This window comes from Prionailurus viverrinus, chromosome B3, assembly GCF_022837055.1.
Source record: "Prionailurus viverrinus isolate Anna chromosome B3, UM_Priviv_1.0, whole genome shotgun sequence".
NCBI lineage: Eukaryota > Metazoa > Chordata > Mammalia > Carnivora > Felidae > Prionailurus > Prionailurus viverrinus.
In genome coordinates this window covers 32169546-32188518 of record NC_062566.1, presented here as the reverse complement: position 1 = coordinate 32188518, position 18973 = coordinate 32169546, and the positions used below count along the sequence as shown (strand labels likewise).

Genomic DNA, 18973 nt, shown 5'->3' with positions numbered 1-18973 from the left:
TTTGGGATCTGAGAGCTCCCTGCTGGCGCTTCAGGAGACGGGGTGGGGAGTATCCCCTGCACAGATGTTCCAGAAGGCAGGAGGGGGAAGCAGAATGCCCCACCAGTGTCCGTAACGTGGGAACAAAGCCCGTGAACCACCCTTGGGTGATCTCTGTGCTCCCTTCCGGTGCGCAGGGCCTCCAGAACTGACAGGGTGGGGACTGGGCACCGACCTGAGTGTCTGCAGACCTGGGTGTGGCCCTGGACATAGCCATTGTTCACTTCCCCCCTGGGTGACTTGAGCAAGTGCCCTCGCTTCTCGGGCTTTCACACTGATGGTGGGGTGTGCAGGGGGCAGGGGCTCTGACCACTGGAGAGGCTCATGGGTAGGAGCTCTCCTGTGGGACACAGCATGAAGAACACCATACTTGGTGATGGCCAGGGACCTCATCAGCCAGAGCCTGAGGTTAAGAGTTTGCACCGACCCCAGCCACCGCATCGGTTCTCATTTCCCCTCTCCCCCTTTTAGCCAGTAGCCTTAGCTCTTTCTCCTCAGACCTGCCTCAAGGAAAGTCCCCGAAGCATACTCAGAATGAGTATGATCAACAACATCTCCCACCACCGCACTTCTCCGGAGTATCGACGTGTAAAAAGCAGCAAGGTGTAGCACCAAAGGAATTAATCCCTAATGGTGGAGTTTCAGGTATGAGTCAGCCGAGGAGTCAGCGATCCTTTCACAAACCAGTAAGATCTTAGAGTCAAGAAAGGAGGAAATCTTCCCCTTCCCTTTTGTGCTGGCCAGACCATGGGCTGGAAGTACAGTATTGTTCTCAGGTCTATGAGCCATCCTTTAATTGGGAAATAGAGCAGAAGGTAATCTGAAGAAGGCAGCCATGATGGTGAAAATACTTCGGATCCAGCATGAATTGGAGTGTTTGTACCGCACCCCCCTTCCGTGTGCTCCAATTTCCCCTTCCAGTGTCTGCCTTCTGCTTTGCTGCTATTCCTTTATAAGGATTTCACAGTAACAGAGGGGAAACAAGCTTGTGTTACTTCTCCTTCCCCAGTCAGTTCAGCCTCTGCTTGGGCCTGCAAATCTGTCCCCTCCTCTAGCTTATCTTCCTAGAGAAAGCATACGTTTCCGAGGGCAGGAACAGCATTTTCCAGGAGCTGCCTTAGTGTCTGAAAAGAACCGGGGCTCAGGGGGAGAGTGTGAAGTCCTAGGTGCTACTTTCAGCTCTGCTGCTTTTTTGCTGTGGGACCTTGTGCAAGTCAATTAACCTTTCTGAGCCCCAGTTCGCTCATCTCTAAAATTAGGGAAATAGTACCTCCCCCAGGGGAACAGTGAGAATTCCAGTAAGATGTTTATAAATGTGTTTGCAGACCATAAAACCAATATCTCTCATAGAATAATACACATAGATACACCCAGCCCCTGCGAGACGGCTTTGAATTCTGCCTCTCCCCATGTAACCTTAGGCAAGCCATTTATAAAATGGAGATAATAAGCGAACACACATTTAAAGTACCTAGAAAAACACCAACAGTAGGTGCTCAGTAAATGTGAATTATTATTATGTCTCCTGGAAAGAGAATTCATTCAGCCGACTGATTTTTGCTGAGCAACTACTATGTGCCAGGCACTGTTAGAAGCACTTCGGGACGCGGCAGGGAACAAAACAGACAAAAACCCTGGCCTTCTTGGGGCCTACATTCCAGTGGGGGAGACTGACAATAGGGTAAGTTGTATAATGGAAGATAAGGCTAGGAAGAGAAATCAGGGAAGGGGACAGGGATGTGGGAGGGTGAAGGGGCAGTTACAACCTAAAATAATGGTCGTCGGGTGCTCTGATTGGCTCGGCTTGCCTTAAATGTTCCTCCTGGTCCAATCAGCTGTCTATGAGGGAGGGGATGTGAATCAGGCTCAGCTTTAATGTTCATTCTGATCCAATCGGCTTAGTGTGTGTGTGTGTGTGTGTGTGTGTGTGTGTGTATGTGTGTGTGGGGGTGGGTGGGTGGGTGTGTTTGGGGAGGAGCTAACATGGCTGCAAGGTTCCCCATCTATGAATAAGGGCCGTAGTTAGGGAGTCACTGTCAGCCTCACAGACGCTCCAAGGGAGGACCCCTGAATTCAAGCAGAACCTTCTTCTCTTCCTGGCCCACCTTGGCTTTTGACTTCCTAGAACCTATCTAACTGAAGGTCTTCTCTTCAGCTATCGGGATTGAGGTGACAGAAGTTAAGGGAGCCACTTGAAAAGCAAGGATAACGGCCCCCTTGTACCCCAGGTGTCACTGCCCCTTCCTAAGGCCTAATGTGCACGTGACATCCCCAGGAGAGTTGCTTAGCACCCATGTTGCTGGCCGCTAGCTCACCCTGCAGCCCCACGTAGGGTACAGCCCCTTCCCACCCAGTCTGTGGCCTGGGGCTCCACAGCACAGGGTGTGCGCTCTGGCAGACGAGGGAGCCCCAGTCTCTGTGCTTATGCGAGCCCTCTCTTCCCACTCTCACCCAGAGTCCCCAGGAGGTGGCTTGGGGGCAGGGGGCAACCACAGATGGTGTCCCAGGGATTGGCTGGTGGGGAGCCAGGGCCAAGCTCAGAAGAGCTGCCCACACGGTCTCCTGTGGGGGGCCCCAGACACACAGGCACTGCACCCTCAACCCCCAGCCTTCACGGCTGCATCCGCTCCTGTCCCACACAGACCAGGCCTCGCGGATTTATTGTTTGAGAATCAGAGTAGCCCCGGGTCCCTGGAAAGATAATGGGTCTGGCTTGAGGCCAGGTGGCTGGCCTACGGGGGGCTGTGTTCCCCTCCCCACCCCGTCCCGCAGCCCAGCGCCGCTTGACAGTGGGAGCCATCCCCTGCCCTGGCCCTGTGGGTGGGTGAGGGAGGGTAGGGACCCTCTGGAAAATGTCACCTGCTTCTCACTCATACATCCATTCCATAAATACTTCTTGAGAGTCTAGTCCGTCCCGTCCCCAGCACTGTGCTAAGTGTTGGGGATACAACAGTGACCAAAACAGACAGCGTCACGGAGCTTGCATTCAAAGGAGGGATTTCGTTGCTAAGTGGCCAGTGCCAAGCCCAGGGAGGGTCCTTGTCTGTGTCTGATGAGCAAATGGGTGGAGGTTCAATTTGTAACCATGGGCTGTCAGAGCGGGAAGGGCCCTGGTGTTTCAGTTCTGTCCCGCAGACACTCCTGAGCTCATGTGCGGGGGGCCGTGCTAGGTCCGGGGTTGCGAGGATGGGTTAGGCACCTGCCCCACCCTCGAGATGCAGCCTCAGTGAAGCACTGAACCCAGTACGGGGAGCGAGGGGGGAGGGCGGGGAGGGGGCTGGGGAGGGGCAGAGCACAGGGGCGGGGATTTTGCGGACGATAATGATAACTGAGATTGCTTGAGTGCTTATTTGGTGCCAGGCTGGGCCGAGGGGGGTTACGGTTATCGATTGTCTCCTGACGACACTGAAACGCTGGGAGGAAGGAACTTGCGCGGTCACGCAGCAGTGTGAGCAGAGCCAGAGTTAGAGGCCGGCCCCGGGAGCTCAGACTGTGTGCAGTCCGTGCCTTCACACATCACCTGGTCCCCCAGGATCACCCGACCTCAGCAGATGCAGCATAAAAGGGGCTTGGGATGGGGCAGGGCATCTAAGAAGGGAGCCTGGGGGGGCTCAGTGGGTTAAGCGTCTGACTTTTTTTTTTAATTTTTTAATGTTTATTTTTGAGTGAGAGAGACAGACAGAGCATGAGTGGGGGAGGGGCAGAGAGAGAGGGAGACACCGAATCCGAAACAGGCTCCAGGCTCTGAGCTGTTGGCACAGAGCCCGATGTGGGACTCGAACTCCAGAACCGCGAGATCACGACCTGAGCCGAAGTCGGACGCTTAACCGACTGAACCACCCAGACGCCCCTGACTCTTGATTTAGGCTCAGGTCATGATCTCACGGTTTGTGAGTTGGAGCCCCGCATCGGGCTCTGTGCCAACAGCCCAGAGCCTGGAGCCTGCTTCGGATTCTGTGTGTCCCCCTCTCTCTGTCCTTCCCCCACTTGTGCTCTCTCGCTCTCTCTCAAAAGTAAAGGGATAAACATTAAAATTTTTTTCAAGATAAATAAACTTTTAAAAAGAATAAAACATAAAGGGGGTTTCAAGGCCATTGATGTCCCAGGGCCATTGCCTTGGAGGTGGGGCAGCCCCTGTGGCCTGGTGGACCAAGGCTGAGGGTCTGAGCCAGGGGTCCCCTGCCCTGCCCTTGGGTTCCGCAGCTTCCGTGTGGGCAGTGCCGGCCCAGGACTGAGTCTTTGCAAGGAAGATGCCAGGCATTGGACCTTGCAGAGTCTGCATGCTCTTGATGGATGGTGGGCTCTCCCAGTGGACAATTCCAAAAAGACAAAGCAGAGGAGGGCCCAGCTCTGGGAAGCATGAATAGCGCCCGAGGATCCACTCCCACTACTGACAAAAGCAGCATCTGGGCAGCTGGCAGCGTGTGGTTGGGGGGTTATTTGATCCTGAATACAGACTGACATTGTATTTAGGGCCAGAGGGCATAAGAAGCATGCCTTATACTTCTTAGGTTTTATTTGTATCCCACACTCTGCTGAGAACCGTCCATGGTTTTCTCATTTAAGACAGAGGTGCTGATAAGCTCTTGGAGAAACAACCAGCATCCGTGAAACAAGGCAAACAATACAAGGCGGGGCTAAGTTGAAAAGCAGGGCAGCATCATGGTTAGGCCCAGAGAACCACAGAAGACCATACACCATGTGAATGGTACCCCTTTGATTTGTGCAGTGCACGACCCATGCAACTATACAGGGGATCTGGTTAGGTCCAGAGTTTGTAGCATTATTCTCATCCATACAGTTTATGGCATTCAACAAAAATTTCCTGAAATCCTACCCTCAGTCAGGCACAATTCCAAGCATCCGGGTTACAGCAGAGAACTAGGCCAAGCACCACCCCTTGTGTAGCTTATATTTTGATTCAGAAGTCACCCAGACTGAGGCTTGGGTTCTGGCCTTGCCGCTGTATTAATTGATCCCCCTGAGCTTTGGTTTCCTTATCTGCAAAATGGACACAGTGATACGTACTTCATAAGGCTATTGTGACAAATAATTTAAGTGACACTTGATTTCAGGTCTGACACGTGGAAGGCCCTCAGTAAATGACAGCCAGCATTATCCCCAAGAGTGGGTTACGGGGAGAAGGGCTACTGAAGCTGATGGAAGACGGGGAATCACGAGATGTGGAGGAGTCAGACAAGATGTCTTAGCAGGAGCAGGAGGCAGGGTCACTCCTGAAGGATGGCCAGGGCACACAGAGGTCCTTTTAAAGATGGGTGTCCTGAGGAATATGGGGGCGGGAAGTGAGGCAGTTGTGGGCCAGTGGGAACCCTCCCCCCCGATTTGGGGACCATATTGTCCCAAACCAAGGGTCAGGACACACATGATCTGGCAAAGAAGCTCTGTGTTTCTTCCCGATGCGAGAAGCAGTCTGAGAATTCTGGGAATTAGGGAGATTTCTTGTATTTTATGAGGATCTGAGACATAACATTTAACACCGGGTCTGTCTCTTGACAGTCTGAAAAGTGGAACCCCAATAGAGCTGAACAAACTGGGGGGTGAGATTGGGGGAGCGCAGGTGGGACCAGGGTGCGGGCCCCTCCAAGGCCAAACAGATAACCTGGATCTGGTGACGTAGGGACAAGGCACATGATGCAGTGAGGATTCCTGTTGCTAGCGACAGAGGTCACGCTGGCCCTCTTAAGCAGACAGGGACTGGGGGGCCTTCCCAGGTTCAAGGGGCTGGGGGCGATGAAGAACCAGACTTGGAACGCTGGGAGGCACCAAGTCAGCCCTTGAGGGTCCCGAGCAGGAAGTGGAGTCAGTCATCTGCCATCCCAGGTGGGAGGTCTGATTGGCCACACCAGGTCACATGCCCCTCCTTGGCCAGCAGAGGACCCTGGGTAGGAAGGGCCCCTCTTCACCTCTCATCACAGAAGGTGAGGTGCTACATCCCATCAGTGGAGTATCAGCGGGAGCCCCCCCCCCCCCACCAAATCAGGAAAGGAACTTGGATATCCAACAGCCCAAATTCCTACAAATGGTTACAACCATGGAAGCTTCTGGAGGGGCCTTAGGATGAAAGCGATAATTATGGAATGCCGACCTCACCCTGGGGTTCGAGAAGAGCCAGGCACCAAGCAGATGAATTGGAAGGCTGCTGGAATACCTCAGGGGGGTGTGGGCGCCATGGGTCTGGAGAGGAAAAGGCAGATGTGGAGGCATCTGTGGGGCTTAACTTACCAGAGGCCTCGGGAATCCTCTCTGAATGCTGAGAGGTACCCTGACTCTCAGGGGCTTAGCGCACAGCTGTCAGAGCTCTAGAGGGTCACATGGTCCCAGGCAGACATTCAGACGTCCCCATGCTGATCACCAAGAAGGATCACGGGGCTCAAGCGGGACGTGGTGAGCCATTAGCCATGCCGGCTGTAGAGACAGAAGTCCTGGGGGTGGCAAGTGGACCACGTGTTTGTTATGTGGGGCCCTCCAGAATGCCTCCACTCTTCAGAGGGAGAGACTGAGGCCCAGAGAGGCAGGAACTTGTCCCAGGCCACAAGCCAGTGAGCAGCAGGGCTGAGATAAAGCCCAAGTCAGGAGACTCCCAGGCTACTGGCCTTTCCAGTAGCAGCCCTCGAACCTCGAGTGGACTGGACAGAAATAATAACCCCGACTGAGTTTCATTTCACACCGCAGGAGACATATGCAGGGATGTCACAGCAAGGGCCTCAGGCCAGCGCGTTCCCCTTTCTCTCCTCCTTCTGTGGCCCAGACAGCAAATGGAAGGGATTTTTATATTCTTGACAACATCCCCTTGGAACATACCAGAAGGCCAGGGGTAGGGAGTCTCTGTTGAGACGACCCCTGGTCTATCAGACGTTCAGGCCTCTGGGCCAAGAAGCAGAGGGCTGGGGCGCCTGGGTGGCTCAGTTGGTTAAGCGTCTGAATCTTGGTTTCCACTCAGGTCATGATCTGGTGGTTCTCAAGTTCGAGCCCCGCATGGGGCTCCGTGCTGACAGTGTGGAGCCTGCTTGCGATTCTCATTCTCTCTCTCTTTCCCTCTCCTTCTTCCTCTCTCTCTCTGCCCCTCCCCTGCACGCTCTCTCTGCCTCTCTCGAAATAAATACATAAATTAAAAAAAAAAAAAAGCAGAGCTCCTGACCTTGCCTGGGCTTCACCTCAGGGTCGTCCATGCCCCCATCCCTCCCCGGGCTGCACCCATTTGGGGCAGGTCTCCACCAGGGCCCTCTCTGTGGCAGGGCCTCTGGGGAGCGGCACCAGGCTCACAGAAGGAGGCCTGCTTGGGGCCAAGAAACGGGGAGCCCCTGCAGAGCCTGTGTGGTCGACCCCATGGAGCTCCCCCACCTTCTGGGAGAGCGGGGCCCTGTGGCAGGGAGGAGAAGGCCAGGCCCCCGTGCTCCTGCTGACGGCCTCGAGAGGGGGTGAGCACCCTTTTTTGGTTTTCTGCCTGAACGAGAAATGTGTTTTTCTATTCATTCAAAGCTACGTCTTTCCCCGCAATTTGCACAGATGCCGTCTTCTGTTTTGTACTTTTTTGTATTTTTCGTGCATTTTTGCCATTTCTGTTACATTTCCAGCGGTTCACGGGTTTCTGCCCACATCCTCCTTCCCTACAGTGGGACACTGGGGCGTGATGGGGGACTGGGATGCTGGAGACCTCTTTCCTCTGCGACCTCTCCCCCACGCCCTCCCCCATCACACTTAAGTCCTGGGAGACCAGGAAGGTTGCTCCTTGGGCTGGGGGGCCCTCCCCGAGCTCCCTCTGGCTCCTGGGCTCCCTGAGTATGACATAGCTCTTACTCGGCTGTGACTGCCTGGCCCATCTGGGTCCCGCTGCAGCCCATTCTCCTGTGTTAAACCATCAATGGCTCCTCTTGCCATGGGGTAGAGTCCAGACTCTTTCGCAAGGCCAGCAGCTTCCTAAACCATCTGGTCTGGGCCTTCCTCTGAGGCCTTGTCTCTCTCCGCTTACTTGGCTTTCCCAAATATACCCGGGCCTTTCAGGTGCGTGTCCTTCTGTGTCTTCAGCAGTCCCCAGGCTGTCCCTGGCTGTGTGCTGTCAGTCCTTTGGATCTTCAGCACCTCCTCTGGGATGGCCTTCCTGATTGCAGGGTCTCTAGTTCTGGTCTCTCCTCTGTGCTCCCATAGCTTCCCCTCCCCACCCCCCACATTCCCCCCACCAAAGCACAGGGCACCAATTGTCTGGTTCTTTGTCTTGTCTCCCCCAGTAGGTTAACAACAGCTAAGGGCAGAAACCCACCCCCAGGACATCCCATCAGAGTTCTCAGGCACAGTAGGTTTGGGGTTTTCCTACCTTCTGTATGTGTTTTAGCACAGGGGGTTTTAAAAGGGGCCAGTAATCAGGAAACTGCAGAGACAAGCATTAGGCCCCTCCCCAGTACACACACACACACACACACACACACACTCACTCACTGGTCACTCAACATCTTCTATCCCAGACTCAGGGAGCCTCTTGTCTCTTCTCATGGAGTCTGTAAATGGATACCGCCTAGGATCGTGGACAAGGGAGGCCCCATCACCTGTCTTCCTGGAGCCTGGGAGAACTGTGTCTCCCAGAACTGAAATACCAGAAGCGACAGGATTCCTTGCTGCCCTTCCCCACACAAACCCCCTGCCCCCCAGAGCGTCTCCCCCCTCCTCTGCGGGCACACACGCATACACACGTGCAAAGCGCCGAGGATCTTAACTGGAAAAGTCAGCCAACCCTTCTCATCTTGAGAAACACAAAGATAAAAGAAGAGAAGGAAAAAAATCAAAACAGGAAGTCATGAAGTTAGGAGGCTTCCTGAGGTCCTGCCATGAACTTGTCTGTGTCTGGATGAACTTTAGAGCGTTCACAACCCTTATCCCGCACTCTGCCCTTTGACTCTGGGTCTACCCCTGACGCTCAGCCCCAGATGTGGTCTCTCAAGGTCATAAGAGCAGAAGTATCCAGAATTATCTCCCAGCCTAGGGACAGGAGGGAGCATTTGTCTATTCCCTGGGTGATATTTCTAGGTGCTGAGGATGGGAAGGGGAGTCGGGGTGAGGGAACAGCATGAGCAAAGGCCCAGTGGTGGGAAATAAGGGGACAGTCATTCACCCAGCTTGAATTCTTGCTATGAGGCCCCAGACAGGCCTTTATCCAGGTCACTGACCTCGTGGTGCTCATAGCCTGGTGGCAAGGATGAACCAGGAACAAAGGCCATCTAGGCAGCGGGAGCATTGGAGGCGGGGACGTGGAGGTGTGTGTATCAGCATAGTGTGGCACCAGCAGCGGGGTGAGGGAATCTGTCAGAGCAGGACCAAGCTGGGACTACAGCAATGGCTTTTATGTCTGAATGAGTTGTGCTTTTTGAGTCTAGGCAATAGGGAGCCATTGAAACTTATGGAGCGGGGGAGTCGTGGCAGAAGAGCCGGACTCTAGGCGAGATTTTGTAAGATGAATTGGCAAGAGAACTGAAGAGGGTAGACACTAGAGGCAAGCAGACAAATCGAGGTCCCACCTCAGGAATCTCACGGAACCGTCCTGGAAGCTCTAATGTGAATTAAAGCCCTCCGCCCAAAATAGATCTCCTAGCAGACTGCCTGAGAATCTGAAAAGCCGGAGAGTGCCCCTGTGGGCCAGATGGCTTTCTCTAAAAGGTTCCTGTCAGTGTGCACATAGGTGACCGGCAAGATAATGGGACTGACCCATTATCTCCCAGTGTCGTCCTTAGAAGCCTTTCGCTTATTGGATTAACTGGCCGAGGAGATCAGGGCCCTGAAGTATGGGACGTGAGACCAGTGCGTTCTGATTGGGATGGAGACAGGGAAGGAGGAGAGTCAGAGGCCTGGACGGAAACGACCACGTGGGTTGTGTGTGCATGCGTGTGTAAACGTGTGTGTGCACGCAAGCGTGTTGGGGACTGTCACTAGCAAATTAGGGGAGCACCCACACTTTGGATGAAGGGCACACAGTGTTCAGAGCAAGAGACACCCCGTTGGCCCCCACGGGAAGGGCCATGGTGGCAGTCAGAGCTCTGAACCTGCGCAGACTTGTCCTGGCTGTCACTTCCGGGTGCGGTGACCAGGGACAACTTTCCTTCTTTGTCCAGCCGCACTTCCCCGGGCAATATTCATTAAGTACCTGTATGTGTAACTGCTTTGTGAGGTGTGAAGGGCTGGGAGTTGGGAGCAAGGCTTCCTTCGGGCCCAGGGCCAGGACACAGGGGGCCTGACATATGCCCAAGGCCTTGAGGAGAAGGACTACGCTTCCCATTTTCCGATGACCCTCTCTTATTTAATACCAACTTACATCTGGAGGAGAGAGAGCAGAGAAGACTGCAAGCAGCCGAATTGGGGGGTCTGGGAGGCATGGGACAGCACATGGCAGAGGGAGTGTGATGACTGACCGGGTGCCCTGCCCAAAGATGGCTCCCCCACCAAAGCTTGGGATTCCTCTGTTAGACCACCCATCCCCTGGCTCAGCATGCTCCATGCCCTGGGCCCCTCTTTATTTATTTATTTTTTAATGTTCATTTATTTTTGAGAGAGAGAGAGAGAGAGAGAGCACATAGGGGAGGGGCAGAGAGAGGGAGACAGCGGATCCCAAGCGGGCTCCACACTGACCGAGAGCCCTATGTGGGGCTCGAACTCACGAACGGTGAGATCATGACCTGAGCCGAAGTCGGACGCTTAACCGACTGAGCCACCCAGGCGCCCCAGGGCCCTCCTTTAAATCACCCATCGCCTGATGTGACTGTTACCTTCCTATTTGCTTCATCTGTGCTTTCTGCAGATGAGCCTATAGTAAGTGTGCGGTGATGTTCTTTGATTCCGTGGTGTCCTTACCACAGCCCCTGCATCCCAAGGGTAACTCTGGGAAACTCTCAGGTAACTCTGACAGCCCAGCGGCCTCTGACCCGGTCTCAGAATGCATGCCTGTTACCAGTTGTTCCCTGAAGCCCCGGCAGAATATGGAACCCCTATGGTCGTAGTTCCCAAACTTGTTGCCCATTGGAACGCTTGGGGATCTTTAAAAAATACTGATGCCTGGCTCCCCCATCCCAGTCATTGTGATGAAATCGATAGGGGTGAAACCTGGACATTAGGATTTTTTTTTAACTTCCCAGGAGATTCTAAAATATAACCATGTTTGAGCATCACTAGGGAGAGGGGAGAGACTTGAGTGACGGAAGGGGGGAGGGGTCTTCGAGAGCAGATTCAAGGGGATTCACAACAGAGTTGCCAGCCGGCCCCTCCTGAGAAGGTCACGAGAAACTCTAAGGTCCTGCTTCCGATCTGTGACCACTTTTCTCCCTGATTAGCAAATGTCTCACCTACGGTCTGAAACAGGAGGCAGCAGAACGGAGGTGGCCTCAAGGCAGATAACGCTAAGTGCACACTCTTATCCCCGTGCCTCCCAGCTCCTCACCTCCAGCAAGTCAGTTCAAGAGCTCAGTTTTCTTATCCCTAAAGTGGATTGTTAGGGGAGGGTTAGAAGCATTTGATAAAACTCGGCAGGGTTGTTACGAGATTTAAATAAAACGGTGTACGTAAATTGCTCAGCACAAGGCTTAGGGCTTAGCAAGCCCTTGTCGAATGATCTGTTGTTACCGTCCTTGTCATCATTAGTGTTGCCGTCCCACGTCTTTCTGACAGCAGACTGTGTGACTCTCTATGTTTTGTCCGGGTACCGGAGGCAAGGCGCTCTGGTTACAGGCCAGCCTTGCTTCATACAGTAAAAAGTGCAGCCACGAAGAATCATAATGAGCGATAGCCCAGTGGGGTAGGACTCTGGGAAGCCCAGAGAGGCCAGGGGCCACGTTCAGGGTCACTCAGCAGGTGAAGTGAGTGCCCGAACTGGGCCTGGAAACCCTACCTCCTGCTCCAAGTCTGTCCTTGAAGCCGCGCTGAGCTGATCCCCCAGGTAAGAAATGTTTTGCTTCTGTGTACAGAATTCAGCTTTGCAGCGATGGGAAATTCTAAGAGGCTAAAGCTGCAATGCAGGTTGTTTTGAAAGTATCTTGTGGTCCAGTCAGTTCACTAGGTTCAGATAAGAGCCTGGACGGAGGCCCAGAGCCCCTGCAGCTCCCCCTGGGCAGCCCTTCCAAGGGAGCGCCTGGCCTTCCACGGCCCACATGCACGCTGTGCCCTCTGCAACCTGCTTTCAGTTAAATAGGGGAGTTTGTTTCCCCCAAAAACATTTGCGGGGTAACAAAGGAGTAGAGAAGGCTGTGTGAGCAAACATTTATGTTCCACAAGCCGTGTAAATCTGGGAGACACGAGTCTGTGTCTCACTTCTGGAAGACCTATGTGGTCACAACCAGAGGGAAATACTTCTCAGTCAAAGTTACGGAGCATGTCGGTGTGTGCTTTTAATAACGTCTATCTTTTTGATAAAAATTGTAAATGTCCTGGGGAAGAATTGGAAACCACGAATGTGCAACTAGCCAGACATTGCCACTATTAACATCTTGATGGATTTTCTTACAGACTACGTGGGGTCTTTTGTTTGTCTTTAATTTTTTACATTTATTTATTTTGAGAGAGAGAGAGAGAGAGAGAGCGAGCACGTGCAGGGAAGGGGCAGAGAGAGAGGGAGAGAGAGAATCCCAAGCAGGCTCCCCACCATTAGCACAGAGCCTGCTGTGGGACTCGAACCCACAAACTGCGAGATTGTGACCTGAGCCGAAACCAACTGTTGGGAACTTAACTGACTGAGCCATCCAGGTGCCCCAGACTGGGTGTTTTTTTTTTTGTTTGTTTGTTTGTTTGTTTGTTTTTAGTTTTTTTAATGTTTATTTATTTTTGAGAGAGACAGAGATAGAATGCGAGTGGGTTAGGGGCAGAGAGAGAGGGAGACACAGAATCCGAAGCCGGCTCTAGGCTCCAAGCTGTCAGCACGGAGCCCGACGCGGGGCTCGAACTCACGAGCTGTGAGATCGTGACCTGAGCTAAAGTCAGATGCTCAACTGACTGAGCCACCCAGGCGCCCCACTACGTGTTTTTTAATAGATGGGGAACGCTGTATGGGTATAACTTGCTTCTGACTGTTTCACTAACCATTAGTTCTTGAGAAATTCCCAAGTCATTAAATATTCTTTGAAAATACGATTTTCAGTGACCTCATAATATTCTGTAATGTTGGTGTCCTATAACTCCTTTGGGCAGTGCCCCACCGTTGGGGACTGATTATACTGTTTGCTATGATGAATAACCATGCGGTGAACGTCTTGGCGTGCTTGGCTGCTGATTTTCCTGGGATGAGTTCCCAAAGTGGAGTTATTGGCCAAAGGCTATGAACCTTTCAAAAGTCTTTGCGAGACTAGGTCAAATGCACCTGCAGGAAGGTTGCCCTACTTCACACCCCCTTCCACTGCACAGAGAGGCCTGTGTGCCAGCCCCTACTAACTCTGTCTTTTGGTCAATGAGGTATATTTGAGACACGACCCGCCGCCCCCCCAGAACCTGGCTCCTCCTTGAAAAGACTCAGGGTGTATGGCAGCCGCCACCCCACATTTGATGTTGAAGGTCTGTCTCCGTGCAGGGGCTGGATTTGTTCTTTGAGGCTTCCGGGATAAGGTCCGCACCAACGGCATGAAGATTTCCCTAGTGATTATAGGATTAGAGACTCCAAGGAACGGACTTCCCCTCCTCACCCCAGGGAGCAAGGTCTGTGCCTCAGTTCTGTTGAGGCTGAAGCGCTCTTTGAGGTTCAAAGACCAGACGGCAGGTTAGACCCCTACCACGGGGGCAGTTCTGTGAACTGACCATCTCCACAGTGATGCTGACATTATGAAACACTGAAAAGCCTTGACTCTGCTCCTTAGACGCTTTCTGAACCTCCGCTCCCTCAGCTGTAAAAGGTGTTATGTGAGGATAAAATTTGATCTCAGGAGGGGTCACTGTTAGCATCAGTGTGTCAGGATGAGAGTGTAGAAGGCAGTGTGGTGTGGCAGTTACTAACCAGGCCTGCGTTGGGTCTCAAGTCGTCCCCGCCCCGCATACAGAAATGGGAACAGGGGGCGCCTTGGGGGCTCGATCGGTTACGTGACTTCGGCTCAGGTCACGATTTCACAGTCTGTGACTTCACAGACATCGGAACAGAAAACAGCGGCGTTTGGGGGGGGTCTGGGGTGGGGATTGTTCCCATGTAAGAAAAAACCCAACAGAACCAGCTTCCTTTAGAACGCCTAGTGTGTGCCTTTTATTTATTTGGGCTTTAATTTTTATGTCCATCGGAGTGATAACTGTCCAGAGTTCATAAAGCCCAGGGCTACTTTGAGGTCTAGGGTACAAGTGGCTTGTATCGGCTTGTGAGAGCCCGTTGCCACGCCGATTGGTCAACATGGCCGTTATTAAAAACCAAGTTATGCAAACTTGCAATTAAATAAATTATATCAGAAACAGAAGTACTGAATGTTAATAACTCATTACTCCCTGGTTACTTTACCACTCTCTGTGCTCTTGAGGAGACTTGTGTCTATTATACGCACATGGTAGAAAGCTTACGTAATGGGTCTGTTGTGAGGCTTTTCCGACTCTACTTTTGGTGACGTCACCCTGGTAGATTACAATTAGCGTAGTGGGAATATTTTTGCCACTGGGATTGGCAAATGCTCCAAACCAGGGCCTTTTTCCCTCGGAGAACCAGTTAAACAGTTACCAGCACACGACTGCCTGTAACCACTCCCTCTCCCCCTTTGCTACACACCCCGAGGGGAACTCTGTTCCTTGCTTTTAGCTGTTTCTTTTTGCACTTACCCCCCTATTTCTTAATTATATGCTTTCACTGCCTTGTCTGGATTTTTTTAAATCTTAGACATTGTGTGTTGACTTCCTATTATGGAATTTGAGGATCTGGCTCTCTTCCAGCTCAGTCTCCCCTCTTCACACACACACACACACACACACACACGCACACCCACTTTCCCTACCTCTGTGCCCCCAGTATGTTATAGTGTAACTCTTGTTTAAATAAATATTCAGGATTTATATTATTACAACTATGTAAATGTTGTACATAAATCATTATCACTATGATTTACATTCGCTTTCTTATACAGCCTTCTTCCTGGGGTTAATAATTGTGTTTTTTAATTTACTTGATTTCTCCATAGAACAATGGTTTTCAGACATTTTTTCTTAGCAGTGGAACTCGTGTTGCAGGCAAAATGTTATGTAGAACCCTACGATATAAACAGGAAAAGCAGGGTTGCCAGGTCGAAAGTGGGGGGGATCTTCCCTTGAGGGCTGCTATTATGTGCAGCCAACCAGGTCACACACTGCACAACCCTAGGGGGTCACCGTTCACATAAGCAACAATGTGATTTAGTCCTGACAGTCGTAATTCCCCACCCCACTGGGGAATGTGTCCATTGTGTAAGGCGAGGTCCACCTGGGGTGTACATTACATCAGGATCATTCTCAGCTTTAAAAAGACGAATTCCTTTCCCAGTGCAGGGCTCTGACCTCGCCCCATCCTCAGTGGACTCCAGTGATGCCGCTTAACCTGTCCGTCCGGTGCATCACCCGCACAGGCTGCTGGCCAGGAGCTGCTTTTAGCCGATGGCCACCTATCGACTGATTCGGTGCCCCTCAGATTTGCCTGGGCTGGGCTGGGCTGGGTTCCAAAAGCTTAATGCAGAAGATTTGCTCGGGGACCGCTCAGATGCAGCCTTTGGGATCAGATGCAAGGGACGGCTCTGTCAGAGGGGGGTGTGAGCTGTGGGAGCAGCGAGCGCTGTGCCTGTCTGCCCTTAGAGGTCAGACTACACGAGGGGAGTTGGCCAAAATGAGCAGAGTGGGCTTCGAAAAGCTTAGCCTTGAGGGTTACCCCTCGGCAGGAACCCCTGATTGGCCTTCAGCCGGGTAAACTCGTGTGAGTTGCTTAAGCTCTCTGGGCCTGAAGGTCCTCATACCTGAATCACAGGGTGTGTGAGAGCCAAAAGAAGATCATGTGTAACCCTGACCAAAGCCATGGTCACATGTGGCTCAGTCTCTGCTTAGAGTCTCGTTTTAAAGAAATAGTCCGACAGCCCAAAAGTCATTGAAATAGGCTTTCCAGCTCTAACTGCATCCCCCCATAAAATGGCAAAGGGGACCATTTGTAGCTGGTGTTGGTACACCCCAGACCCTTTTCGTCCATTCTGTAATTTTCCCACAATGCACAATGTCAGTGGAGCTCTCCTGAGTACCCCTCGGGTGCTGTTTTCCTCTCTCTCTTTCTCCACCATTGCCACTTTCTCTTGGGTCTGTTTTTTCTCTACCCATCTCACCGTTGCCGTGTCACAAAAAACCCAGCTGATCTGGAAATGAGCCGATGGAGATTCGGACAGGAAGTGGGTGGGGAGAGGTCATAGCAGGACACATGTTCTGAAATAACCCCACCGTACTGGTGAGGCAGAGGGCACGCGAGCAGAGGCTTTACAAAAATGGACTGTCTTCTTCGTTATTCAGTGGAGGAACCTAAAGCAGGAAGGTATGACCTGCCTAAGGTGCCTCTGAGGACCTAACCACTCTTAGCCAATGGGCGGTGACTGGGAAGATCCTTCCTATTTCCTCCGATGCCCCAAAAATCTAGCATTAAAAAGCCTGGGGATGGAAACACAGCTTCTGCCTGTCATTTTCCTTCCCTTCATTAAACGGACTGCCCTTCCCTTCCCTCCCCCCGACCCTCCATCTTTTGTCGAATCAATTCCCTTTGAAGGCTGTCTTTCAGGTTATATACCTAGCATATAGTGCGTGCCAGGCTTGTAAGGAGCTGGACAATCAGAGACAAGAGACAGGTACTGTCCTCAGTTGCTCACGGACAAATAGAAGCAGGCTGCAACGGCGCATGACGGTGCCTGTAATAGAAGGAAGCACAGAATGCAATGAGCACATAGAGGAGGAGCTCTTAACCCATTCAGGGATCAGGGCGGACTTCCTGGAGGAGGTGTCATTATCTAATCTGCATGAGAATACTACTACCATCATATATTGAGCATTCACTATGATGATAATCTACACACCAAGCACTTTGCTAGGCGTTACCTCATTCGCTCTTCACAAAAGGCTAAGAGGCAGGTGTTACTGCCCTCGTTTCAGAAATGAGGAGACTGAACCTCAGAGAACTTCACTGACTCTCCCAAGGCCACGTACCTAAAAAGTAGCAGAGCTGTAATTCAAACACAGGCCTGTGTGACTCCATAGAGTATGCTTTGAACCACAGGCCACTGGGTACAGGTGTTTAAGATACGCACTGAACAAGCATCCACATCCGGGAGCGGCACTGGTCACATCGTAGGCAGAGTAACTTATACGATAGTGTTTAGGTGGACCCAGAGACTCAGGCCTCTTTGCTGACTCCTGGAGCAGCAGGAAGGAGCCTCCTGCTGACCCTGGCGCCTCCCTAGAGGGCAGGGGGGGAGTATGGGCACTGGGGGCAGTATGAGGGCACATGCCCCGTGGCTGGATGTGTGGACTGCCACGCCTGCTGCCCTCTAGGCTCTGGTTGTTCAGGTGAACAGGAGCATCTTAACTTGAAACTTTCACTTGGGGAAGGGGTACCTTTTCCTAAGTTGCACAGGGGTGTGGTATGGACCAAGGGTGTATCACTCTTCTGTGTCCCCTGCCCCATTACCATTCAGGGTTGGGGAGGACACAGCCACAGAACAATTTGAACCAACCTGGTGCAGAAATGCAGAGGTGAATAAGATAGTGGGTAGGTCCTCGAGGACCTTCCAGTCCAGTTTAGAAGCCCAGAATAAAGGCTGTCCTCTCAGGACCACCCTAGGCCCATCAAACTAATCCCCTGCTCTCTCTCTCTCTTCCTCCTCGGCAGACGGGCAGGATTGAACCCAACTACCCCAAGGTCTGTGGTCACCAAGGCAACGTGCTGGACATCAAGTGGAACCCATTCATTGACAACATCATTGCCTCGTGCTCAGAGGACACGTCGGTGAGCAGGAAGGGGCCTCCCCCCTGCTTCCTCCTGGAGGCCTCCCTTCCTAAACTCCTCTCTTTCTCCGTCTTTGCCCTTCTTCTGTCTTCTTTGTCACCCTTCCAGCCAGCCCCGGGGTGGGGAGGGAGCTAGGGAAAGGACAAAGAGAGCGAACCCACGGACCGTTTGGCAGATCTTGTGCTTTGAGTGTGATTTCCTTTGGAGGTGTCGATTTTGTAGGCGAGAATTAAAACAAGGAGTTTAGGTACGTGATTCGGCGCTCGTCGGTGGCCTCAAAAGGAGACCTTGCTCCCTGTGTGTGGTCTCCCTCCTGCCCACCCTGGGCTGGGAAGGACGCAGCTGGAGCTGGTGGGGCGGGAGGGCTCAGCGGTCGGTGCGCCAGGCACTGGGCTGGGCGGGAGAGGGGGGCCAGTGGGGGAGCCGTCCAGCCTTCTCGTCCGGGTGCAGAGAGCCCACAGAGGGGTGCGGCGACCCCAGCCAGCTCTGTCCCTGCCTGCTGAGGTGTTGGCGACAGTCATCAGCCGTGGGGGGAGCAAACACGCTGAAAGTGGGGGCTGCCTCCTACGGAGCTCCTCCTCTCAGTCTGAGCTGGAGTGTGTGTGGTGAGTCCTCCTGTGTGACAGGGGCACTGCCGCCCCCAAAGTGAGGGCCGGGAAGGTCACACAACTAGGAAGCCGAGGAGCAGTCCTCTAAGAGCTGGCTGGACAGCCCGTGCTCTCCCCGCTCAACCAAGTGACGTCATGACGCGAGTCCACACCGTCCGGGCTGGAAGCCTCTGCCCGCCGCCCCCCCCCCCCCCCGACCCCGCCCCGGTGTCCCGGGTCTCACCAGGGCAGCCAGCTGGGAAAGAGAGGAGCAGTGACCAGCTTGACCCGGGGAGGGACAGACAAACCAGGGCTCTCAGAGCCCTGGCTCCACCTCTGGTCCAAGCTTCTGCCTGACTCAGCGGGAGGGAGGAAGGGTCGCTCGCCCTGACGGCCCTGC

The 18973-nt window shown here is 52.9% G+C and overlaps 1 protein-coding gene across 2 annotated transcripts in view; it reads left to right on the top strand.

The window, feature by feature from the left end:
- The window catches only part of CORO2B (coronin 2B), a 131983-nt gene that overhangs the window by 90629 nt on the left and 22381 nt on the right, over positions 1-18973 (top strand). For both annotated transcript variants that reach the window (XM_047861790.1, XM_047861792.1), the window contains one exon: positions 17870-17986. In XM_047861790.1, the coding sequence (XP_047717746.1) occupies positions 17870-17986 (117 nt within the window). The remainder of the gene's footprint in view (positions 1-17869; positions 17987-18973) is intronic.